Below are 11,669 nucleotides of genomic sequence, written 5' to 3' on the forward strand. Positions count from 1 at the left end.
CAATCATGCATATTCAACAAGATAATAACATAATGATATCCATTCTCTAAGGAATACAAAGTGCTTTGTGGAAATTATTTTTTAATCTTCTTTATCTCTTCTGAGTCAAAGTGCGAGAGAGACAGTGGTAGTCCCAGGATAAAAAACAGAGGCATATATGATTCGAAGCTTGCCTTCAGAGGCTCAGCCTCACTTTAAATCAAATTGTGTTACTTTATACAAAACCGTAATACCCGTTTTAAAGGACATTATAAATTTATGTTAAAACAACCACATTTTAAAAGTATCGTATTCTATCACAGACATAATTATGAATAAGAATAATGATGCAAAGGGTGTTGTTAGTTTGGACTCTTCTTGTGTTCTTTTTGGTTTTGGGATCTAAAATTCAGTGTAAAATTAACATTGCCAGCTTCCTTCCGTTTTATTCTCGTCTGGTTGTTCTTCAGGCCTGCTTCACTGCACTGGTCCTGGGGTGCAGTTACCCTCAAATAACCTTCAAATAACCTCCTTTATTGGATCACTTATTTCTTGAATTTAGGGTCTTCCATTTTCTTAGTTTATTCCCTCATTATGCTGAACCATGTTCTTTAGTAGTTTCCTGAGAAAGAACAGGAGGTACAATTTTAAACTTTTCACATCTATTCTTAATTTATTGTTTAGCTAAGTTAGAGAGTTCTAGGTTAGAAGTAACTCTGAAATTTTTGAAGATGCTATTTTCAGTACTTTATAAAAAAGATTTTATTTATTTAGGGGTTCCTGGGTGGCTCAGTGGGTTAAAGCCTCTGCCTTCGGCTCAGGTCATGAACCCAGAGTCCTGGGATCGAGCCCCACATCAGGCTCTCTGCTCAGCACGGAGCCTGCTTCCCTTCCTCTCTCTCTGCCTGCCTCTCTGCCTACTTGTGATCTCTGTCTGTCAAATAAATAAATAAATTTTTTTTTAAAAATTTTATTTATTTATATGACAGCACAGCTTGCGGGGGGGGGGGTACAGCAGGCAGAGGGAGAGGGAGAAGCAGGCTCCCCACTGAGCAAGAAGCCCAGCCTGGGGCTCAGTCCCAGGACTCTGGGATCATGACCTGAGCCAAAGGCAGAGGCTTAACTAACTGAGCCACCCAGGCACCCCTTTGGTATTATTAAGTCCAGTGCCAACTAAGATATCTGGTCCTTAGTATGTGATGAGCTTTTGTCTTCTGGAAGCTTTTAGGACCATCATTACTTTCCCCCATGTTTTGGGTGTTTTTTAACCTCCCCATAGTGAGCTGATCATGCATCTTTTCCAGTTCATTGCACTGGGTATTGAGTGGGCTCCTACCGTCTGGAGATTCATCTTCAGTTCTGGGAAATTTTCTTTTCTTTTCTTTTCTTTTTTTTTTTTTTTAAGATTTTATTTATTTATTTGACAGAGAGAGATCACAAGTAGGTAGAGAGGCAGGCAGAGAGAGAGGAGGAAGCAGGCTCCCCACTGAGCAGAGAGCCCAATGCAGGACTCCATTCCAGGACCCTGAGACCATGACCTGAGCCGATGGCAGTGGCTTAATCCACTGAGCCACCCAGGCGCCCTGGGAAATTTTCTTAAACTATCATTTTCCCACCTCCTTGTTCACTGTTTTGTTTTCTGGTTTTTGTTTTTAATTTTAAAAGGCAATAAATATGTTGGGTCTCTGTTGTTCCTGTCTTACCTTTTCTCCATTTTCCATTTATCTGTTTTTCTACTTTCTGAGGGGTTTACTCAGTTTGTCCTTTTGACACTTCTATTACATTTTCATTTCTATCCTTTCTTAAAATTTACACCAGCCCTTTTCTAAAGGATAGGTACATACACACACATATATATACATGTATTTATATGTTTCATGGATATGATGCCTTCTTTTCTCTCTCCCTGAAGACATTAAATATAATTTGATTTTAGAGTTTCTTGAGCTTCTGTTATTGCCTCTGTTTCCTCAGATTCACTTTTCTGTTTGCTGATTGGTTTGTTTGGATTTCTGTCTTTCATTAGAGGCTCTTCTCAAATTTGTAGTGATTCTTGGTTCTTAGTTCATATTTAATTTTTTTAAAGATTTTATTTATTTGTTTGACAAAGAGAGGGTACAAGCAGGGGGAGCAGGAGGGAGAAGGAGAAACAGGCTCCCGCTGAGCAGAGAGCTTGATGACGACGTGGGACTCGGTCCCAGGACTCTGGGATCATGACCTGAGCTGAAGGCAGGCACTCAATGAACTAGCCATTTAGGCGCCCCTCTTTGTTCATATTTAAAGGGGAGGCTCCAAAATCCAGTACTTGGAAGCTCGTTCTGTGTCCATAACTTGTGGGACACTTACCGAGTGGTAGGCATCGCAGTGGATGATCAGAAGGGATCCTGGCCATTTTGTAGGGAGCTTCAAGGTGTCAGTATCTCTCAGGTGTCTTCTAGGTTAGATCTTCCCCTGAACTGGGGGGCCGTCACCTGACTTCATAGGTCAGGGAAGGAAGCATAGGGGTCTGACAGTTCCTTGTAGGGATTTCTAAAAACTCCCATCTTTAGTCCTGTTCCACAGTTTTGCCTTCAAAGATACCTGATCCCCTCAATTCTTGATCTTTTCTAGGATCTGGGAAAAACTTTTCTCAATCATGGTTTGAGTCGTAGTGGTACTGAGGCAAGTATCTGCAGCAGATCGGTGCTGATAATGTGATTCACATTTCTTAGTTATTCAGGTAGAATTCGCGCAATTTTCTTTTCAGTTTTCATTATTCAAGATGTATATTTTAGAAAAGTACAGTGTTCTTATTTTAACAATTCAAAAGTAAAATGTATAAAGAAAAAGTTTACTCCCTGGTTAGTGTCCCTCCGTTTCTATCCCCTGAGTAACTTGTAGTAACTGACATTTGTTAATATCTACTACGCTGTCACTGCCATACAGACATATACAAAGGTATTTATTGCTTGAAATGAAAGAGAATTCATACTTTACACATTCTGTGACTTGCTTTAATCATTCAATATATCATAAACATTCTTCCAGGTTAATAGAAATAATGCCATCTTACTCTTTTTAATAACCAAATGTTATTTCATAGTAAGGTTATATCAGAATCTGTTAAACCATTCCAAAGTTGTTTCCATGGGGGAAACAGTGCTCATATATCCTTTTATCCTCACACACTTTTGTTTCTTCTTCACCTCCTTCTCAAATCTTGAAATTTCAGTTTGATTCATCGTTTGTTTAGAGTATTCCCCCTAGCATTTTCCTCTAGTAGGATACCTGGTGTTGCCTGTTCGAAAGTATCTTCGGTCAACTCCCAGGTAGGTTAGGCTGTTAGAGACCCCTGAGCAGAGGCCTATCAGGCGGTAGTGGATGGCCCAGCACTTTTTCCTTCTTGGGTTGGGCATCGCAGCAGCTGGTGGACTGTCAGCTCTCAGCCGATAGGTTCCTCTAGTTGTACGTAGCCACCGCTCACCAGCTGCAGGTATGGGGGCAGCTCAGCCCATCAGTGCAGCTCCCCGCATGCGGCTGCATCTCTTCGCTCTCTGGGCTCCTCACAATGCAGTGAAACATAGGTCTTTGCCCCAGGCTTGAAGAAAAATCTAGTCTTCCATGCCATCAGTTCCTTGGTTCTTCCCTTGTTTGAGAGAGTATAGCCTGCCTGGCTTTCTTCCCTGGGAATTTCTAAAGAACTTGGTGGACCAGGTCTCAGGTGGACCAGGCCCTCCCCTTCACATCTGCCTTGTTCTGGTGTTCTTCCATGGAGGAAATCAGACCAGAGATGAGGTCAGGAGTTATGTGCTCTGATTATCATCTTCCCAGAATCTCTTCATCTCTGTTATCTTTTTTTTTTTTAATGTTTCAAATATTTTCAGCATTATTCGAGGATATTCTGTTTCCTGCTGTTTCTTTCTTTCCTGCTGTAGCATTCCCCTGATGTGTTAATATCAAAATGGATACTGACTCTGCCCTCTAGGTTTCTCGTGTCCTGGGAGATAAGGGTATTGAAAGTGAGTCCTGGCACTGATAGCAAAAAAAATATTAGCTGAGATCTTTTAAACAGTACATCAAAGTAGTCGCATGGAAAAGACTATAATTTGTATAGTCTCGTTAAGAGAAGGGACTTTTCCCCATCTCTCTCAGTTGTTTAGTGAATGTGTAACGTTTGTCACCTGGCATGGAAACCCAGGAAAATGTTCAATGTGTCTCCTAAAATCTGCATAATTAGGGCGCCTGGATGGCTCAGTTGGTTAAGCATCTGCCTTCCACTCAGGTCATGATCACAGGGTCCTGGGACTGAGCCCTGCATCAGGCTCCCTGCTCCACTGGGAGCCTGCTTCTCCCTCTCCCTCTGTCTGCCTCTCCCCCTGCTTGTGCTCTCTCTCTCTGTCAAATACATAAATAGAATCCGTTTTTAAAAAAATTTTTTAAAAAGAGGGGTGCCTGCGTGGCTCAATCCTTCCTTGGGCATCTGCTTTCAGCTTAGGTCTTGATTCCAGGGTCCTGGGATCAAGCTCCACATGGAGTTCCTTGCTCGGTGGGAAGCCTGCTTCTGCCTCTCCCTTTCCCATTCCCCCTGCTTGTATTCCCTCTCTCACTGTCTCTCTTTAAATAAATAAATAAATAAATAATAAAATCTGCCTAATTGGTTCTTAAGTAGAATTCTGGAACATAATCTTTTCATAAATTAAGGACTGGTTATATACGAATATTTTGTGATGTGTTACACTTTTGGTTCTACTTTTATGATTGTAATTTCCTACTTCCCTCTCAACAGTTTTTTCCTGATTAAGGATATTTTAATACCTGGCCCTTTTCAAAACAATTTTTTTTAAATATTTTATTTATTTCGGGTGGGGGGAAGAGAATACAGGGGGAGAGGAAGAAGCAGGACTCAATCTCAGGATGCTGGGATCATGACCTGAGCCAAAGGCAGATGGTTAACCGATATAGCCACCCAGGAGCCCCTTTCAAAACCATTTTAAGAAGCTTTTATAATAGTGATTTAGTCTGTTATTTCATTGGTTACTTTGGGAGAAATCACAGGGAATGGCCTTCTGCTTTGTCCTTCAGAGGATATTAGTGGGGATGGAATGGTCATTTGAGAAAAGGAGAGTGTAAAGGTGACTTGGGAAATGATTTTTTTCTGCCCGTGCTTTTTAACACGATGTTGCTTATCTTAGTTTTCTGTTCACTTTTTAAGGGTCTGATGGATCTGTGCAGGATAATTTTAAATGCCAGTGTAATTATCTTCTCTTTTCCTCCTTCAGCATTGCTATGGCAACAAAAGAAAATATGACTTCCCAAAGAGGAATGTTGAAGTCGATTCAGAGCAAAATGAATACTTTGGCCAGTATCCTTTTTGAAAGTTTAAAATCTCTAGTTCTTGGCAGGGGGGAGGTGTCTATGCTTTTTTTTTTTTTTGGTCATGTTGCCATCATCAGTAGCAGTTGAGGCCATTATTACATAATATGAATATGCCTTGCATTCCTACTTTATAGAAATTATACCACTTAGCGCCATTTGTAAAAGATTGTACACTAGAAGTCTGATATTAATAGATTTAGAAAAAAATTATCAATTTGAATTTTCAGATTATTCACAATATTATTTTACATTTTAAAAGCTCTTGAATCCATGTTAGAATGCCACAACATATATTATTCTTACCTCAACATTGTAAATGACGTGCTTTTTCTTCTGTTTCCAGTTTGGAGAATTAAGTCAGTGGCAGATGCTTAGAAGGAGAAGGAAGGAGACAGCCAGCCATAACATGTTGTAGATGAGTGTAACTGCCAGTATTTTCATGTGACTCTTCATGCACAAGCTGAGTGCTCAGATAGTTTTTGTGACCTCTACTTTTAATTCTTGAGTTTTCCTGACTTGAATTAGATTACTAATACTTCCATGAAAGCCAGTGGAGAAACTTGTAAGCCTGTTACTCTGAAACATTTTGTTTACTCTCTGAGAAGTCAAGCCTTTTGGAGAAGAAAAGTTTTCTTTCCCAATTACAAATGCTCTGTATGAGACTCATACCTTGTAAAAGTTACTGCCTATTATTTCATGCTTCCTGTTGTATATTTTAAAAGTTATTTCTGCATTTTTTTTCATTATTTCAAAAAGCACATTAATGCTTAACAGTATATAAAGCTCTATTCTGGGTAGGAAGGGAAATTCAAGATTACTAGAAGACACGGTCCTAAACATAGAATACGTAGAATGTGTAAGTACAGGAACATGGTCCCTGCGGAGTAGTTTAATTACAGGAAAATGCAGTACAGACTCAGCTCGCTAGAGTTGTAGGTGCTTTTTGTTAGTGGTTTTTCTGACTTTGCTGGGATCCTTCTGTTTAAGAGGGCGTACCTGCAGGTGTGTTGTTGGAAATGCCAAGCAATATAGGAAGGACAGGCATTTGCTGTGGTCTGCAGCATACAAGCTAGAGTATGAAGACAGTTTGAAATACTAAGTAAAATGTAGTTGTGACTATTTTTAAACTTCTAAAATTGGAAATTTGCCATCTTTTTTAAATGTTTCCCACGTAGGACAGCTAGAGCAGTGTAACCCACTTTCCTACCATATCCTACCTACTGCTGCAAAGTATATTTAAAAATTTCAATAATTCACCAGCGACTGATTTATTCAGGCCCTAGATTTGGTTCCCACCAATTGACCGATTCTAAGGGGGTTTTCACCCCGTGAGGAGAGGATCAGTTACTTCTTCAAAACTCTTCTGGCAAAACGTACTACTCTGGTGAGAGAAGGAGTTTAAAGAGAGATGGTGGGGGGGGATGTGAGGGGGAGAGGGGAAGAGGGAGGAGGGGAGTAGGGGTGGGGGTGGGGAATAGGGCTGCAATAGCAGCAGTAGTTGCCGGTACCGGTACCGTGCCTCCCTGCCCTGCACACCGGCTCCCACCCTGACCTGAAGCCTGGTAGTAATCCCTCAGTTTGTTTGGGACCTTGAGCCTGGTAGTAATCCCTCAGTTTGTTTGGGACATGTGTTTTTTAAGGGCTCCCTCAGTGTGATTTTCTTGCCCTGTATTTCTTCTCATTATTTATTGTTTCTGGACCACATTGATCTCTATTTCTGTGACTCCTGTGACTTTTCACTAAAGAGGCTTCTTCAAATATGACCTTAATAAAGATTTCCCAAAGATCGTTTTCCTGCTGTGAACAGCCTGATCCAGCGGATCAATCTTAGGAAGCGGCGAGACTCCCTCATCCTGGGTGGGGTCATTGGCATCTGTACCATCCTGTTGCTGCTGTATGCTTTCCATTGATGGAACACCTTGGGGGACTCTTGGCGGCCTCCACTTTCACACCCTGATCTGGAATAAAGAAACGTAGGAAGGAGAAGTTGATTGTCCTGATGATTAGCCTGACCAGCAGGAGTAATTCAGGACTGACAGCGGTGGACTCTGTGTTGTGGTCAGGGTGAGCTGAAGCCACAGTTTCTCTGTGCTGTCTTTTCTAACATACATTTCCTTCTGTTATGAGTTAAAAAAAAAAAAAAGTGTCAGTTGCTTTTGTCTTCCCAGGAGGTAAGTAAACCAATCAGAAACAGAGTTTCTGTGCTTCAGTAATAGTATGGAAGGCGGATGACAAGCCAGATCTTACAGCTGGACTCCAGAAAACCAGGTTTCTCTGTATCCAAAGACTGCTTTCCTTTTAGCCCCCAGACTGGCTTGTGAATAAAAATAGTTCTTGTGCTTTTATTTTACACTCATGATGAGAAACCACAAGTCATTTCCTGATAAGCTGTACTATAAATTTCTACTCTGTGTCCCTGTTTTGGTATTCAAGGAAAATTACATTTTTCACAGATTCTTTGAGATGCCAACAGGTCAACTTCCACACAGTTGTGGTTGTCTGAAACAGAAGACAAACAGTGCAAAAAACCTTTTTTTTTTTCCCTTTCTTTTTGTAAATTGTATGCACACTGGGGTTGACTATATTACTGGAAAAGCATCAAGAATAACAGGCTTTTTTGTCAGTCATTTTTTGATTTTTTTTTTCTTTCTTTCATTGGATTAATATTTGCTACTACAAGTCAATGAAATTCCAGTTCTACCGTGATAAAAGTAACTAATAGCCAGTGTCTGTCATTGCCCTCACCAGTTCCTCAGAGTGAGCGGACTGCTCAGTTTTCAACTGATTATTCAACAAGCCTCATGTAAAAAGACATTGACTGAGGGGTCACCATCCAAATGATTCCATTTGTAAATGCTCCATGGTCTAGGAGCAGAAGTTTGAGAACTGCTGCCTGATGTACTAGGAATTCTGGGTTTTATGAAAACCTGTTCATTCCAAATCTGTTCATCCAGAGAACGGTTTTACTGTTAAAGGTGTATGTAACAGAATCTGTCTCCGTCTGCACCTGTCTTCTACTACCATCCCTGGACAGTGACAAAATTTTTAAACTACCACCAGAATTCTTTTCAGGTTTAACCATTTCTCCATTTCTGCAAATGTATGACTTGTCTAACTGAACTACCACAGACAGCTTGAAGCTTCAGCATCTGCACTCCTCACCAAGAAAGTTGCTCCTCACCATTTGCAGTTGACTCTGGTATTGATAGTATTGGCTTCAGACTGTGCCACAGGGAATAAAAGGATATTAGTGTGTAGTTCTTAACTGCATCACAGTGCGTGGGTGAGGACATTCAGGTGAACTGAATCACAGGCTGATGTTATGCTAACCCCTGGTCTGGTACAGAAACAAAGGTTTTTCCTTCTGGTGTCAAAGTTTTATTATGTCCTGGGTATGAAAGGCATTTGATACTTTTTTTTTTTTTTTAAACTTACGGGGTTTATTTTTCTAAATATGGGTTGATCGATCAGTTACTTGATTGGGGATGCCCTTAAAAGAAAGTCTGAGTTTTCCCAACATGAACCTTAAAGGATCAGAGAAGTTCATTTATTAAATTCTCTGTTGGGAGAACAAAACTTCTCTCCCCTGACACTTTATTATTATCTTTGATTTTTCAAAGGGCCTTGATTGGTGATTGTGCCTCAGCTAGAATTTATTGGGACTTTCATTGCTATATGGTTGGCATTTATAAAATCTGAAGTATCATAAATAAAGTTATTTATTTAATTATACTACCAGTCTTTTTTACTGGTCTTGTTATTTGGTACATTCATTAAAGCTGATTATATGAGGGTAAACCGAGGGCCTGAGCTAACCTAGCTTGCTGCACTAAGCAAACGTACTTTTGATGGGTGATGAGCCTCTCAGTTAGGGTTATTCTTAAATGAAGTAATAGAATTATGTTGGTTATTTTCATTTTGAAAATAAACCAGTTCTTCCAAGGAAGTTGAAAAAGCTTGGTGTAGATATTGGTGTCAGGTAAGTCTTTCTGACTAACCGCCCGGTGCTGTAGCCCATAGTGAGGTGACCCAGGGCAAGTGTAGATAGCTAGGTTCCTCTCCTCTTATAGTTCCTTCATTTGCAGAAACAAGCCCTGGAATAAGGAAATACAAGTATGCCATGTCATTTACAAGAAGGGGATTTGAATCCCATGATGGCTGATTTGAATTTTCAGTTTCATGCCATTTAACTTTTTTTTTTTTTAAACCATCTTAGTTTTCTCCCGTTTTTCTTCTGCCCTTACAGACCTGCTGCTAGGCTCAGGAGCCAACTGTAAGTTGCTTGTTAGAGCTGGGAGGTCAGAAGGAAGTTGCCTCTTAGGGGAAATTATTCTCCCTCAGCCTTTGTCTTACATAATAATGCATCTTTCCTTTGGGATCATTTTAGTAACCATTCAAAACTTTCCTTTTCACTAAGAAGTATGAAAAACCCTGGCAACATAACGGACAAAATTCCCAAAAGTGTACTTCTGAGATTTTGTTTTAATGTGTGCTGATAACTTTAGTTAAAAATGTTTAATTGACCACTAAATTCAAACCCAATTTCCAAGTGCTTCAGATGATCTGTCCTGGCTCTCTCTATATTCTTCTTAGTGTTTTGAAGGATGCTGAAGGATTCCCTGTAACCTGCATTGCTCACCCTTTATTTTTCTAGTGTTAGAAAAGGGCTTTCCTTCTCCACTGTTCCTCTTTCCTTTGTACCAAACTTGTATAGAAAATACCTTTTTCCCTGCTATGGATCAGGCATTGGAAGTAAAATCCTAAAAACTAATACAAGTGAAGAGAGGAGACATCACGGCGGGCACTTTTTATACCTGAAACCAAATAATACTTACTTTAATTCTTTCCTACTGGATGCTGAACACATCTGACTAGGAAAATGTACTTACTGAGCCTTTTGATGTCATGACTTTCGGCCTCTCTGGAACAGAGGCCCCTTGGACTTGCATTCCTACCACTGATCTGCTATTTCACTTTAATAATCTCAACCTGATGAAAAGGACTTCAAAGAACTGGACTAACCTTTTTGGTTTTCTCATACCTCATTTTTGATCATTAGCCAGATACGATACCTTAGAAACTGACGCAGTTCTCTAACTTGCCGTGGAGGATAAATGGCCATGTCTAGGATGACACTAAAGTCTGTGGTGAATGTCCCTAAAGCACAACCGGATTCCACTCAGAAAAGTGAACCGATTGCGCTCCGTTCTTTCGGGTCAGAGGTTGTTTAGTCGGGTCTCTGTTCAGATGCAGAGCTTTTCATCGTGGTCTTTTTAAACCAAGCTTGTCTTCCTTTTATAAACCTGCATACCCTTAAGCTTCTCTGGCAAAAGAAAATAAGGAAGGATTAAGTGACTAAAGGACGTTTATTGGATAAAAAGCTGAGACAATGCTGAGCCATGTCTTGAAGGATCTTTCTCATTTTCTTTGTACCCAACTCTCACTTTAGTGTAAGAGTATTTGCATCTGTTCCCATCCTATTAGCTCTTAGAGAGGGAAATCAATTCCAGTCACACGGACCATGATGAAAGATGTTTCCTCATGAAAAATGCCAATACAGATTTTTAAAAATCTATTCCAAATGCACTTTCTAATTTTTTTGCTTTTAAAATGGCTTCTTGGAACCAGATTTATTGTATTTGTACTTAATTTTTGTTCTCATATAAATGTGCTTTTTCTGACTGTATAGAAGAAGCTTTGTTATGTAATTTAATAATAAATTAGAAATCTAAATGGTTGTGCCTGTGGTTATTTGTATTGAAATGGTACCATCGAGGAAGTTTGCGATGATAATTATGAAATCTTTGGTATCGATAAGTATTCCTCGTGATGTCCTAAAACCCAGAGTGAAACAGTACAGGTACTGAAAAGCTGCCCATCACCTATCGTTCAAAACTATTGTATGAATATTCCACTGATAACTTAGCCCTAGAAATGAAGGACAATCTCTTCTCAAAATGAAACTTGAGAAGGTATGATGGCAATGTAAAATTGTAGAATTTAACAAGAGAAATGGGTTTTTACCCTCCCTAAATAATGACTTTTTATCCTAAAGACCAGAACTTGATTCTTCAATACACCAAAGAATTTGAAAATCCCTCATGTTCCATTACCTCTCCAAATGTCCTTATTCTTATTTTCTACTTCCCTTTTTTTTTTTTTTTTAAGATTTTATTTATTTGACAGATGGAGATCACAAGTAGGCAGAGAGACAGGCACAGAGAGAGGAGGAAGCAGGCTTCCTGCTGAGCAGAGAGCCCGATGTGGGGCTCGATCCCAGGACCCTGGGATCATTACCTGAGCTGAAGGCAGAGGCTTTAACCCACTGAGCCACC

At 39.9% G+C, this 11,669-nt stretch overlaps 1 protein-coding gene across 4 annotated transcripts in view; it reads left to right on the forward strand.

Annotated features, from left to right (window-relative positions):
* Nucleotides 1-9,066, forward strand: part of GOSR1 (golgi SNAP receptor complex member 1) — a 51,647-nt gene extending 42,581 nt beyond the window's left edge. For 2 of the 4 annotated variants that reach the window (XM_004746913.3, XM_004746914.3), the window contains exons 8-9: nt 5,238-5,320; nt 7,120-9,066. In XM_004746913.3, coding sequence (XP_004746970.1) covers nt 5,238-5,320; nt 7,120-7,244 — 208 coding nt within the window. In that variant the 3' untranslated portion in view covers nt 7,245-9,066. The other 2 variants (XM_045069996.1, XM_045069995.1) reach the window with 2 other exon arrangements.
* Nucleotides 9,067-11,669: the final 2,603 nt, after the last annotated feature.

The sequence above is a fragment of the Mustela putorius genome, unplaced genomic scaffold (assembly GCF_011764305.1).
Source record: "Mustela putorius furo isolate JIRA1106 unplaced genomic scaffold, ASM1176430v1.1 tig00003962_pilon_pilon_pilon, whole genome shotgun sequence".
Lineage (NCBI taxonomy): Eukaryota > Metazoa > Chordata > Mammalia > Carnivora > Mustelidae > Mustela > Mustela putorius.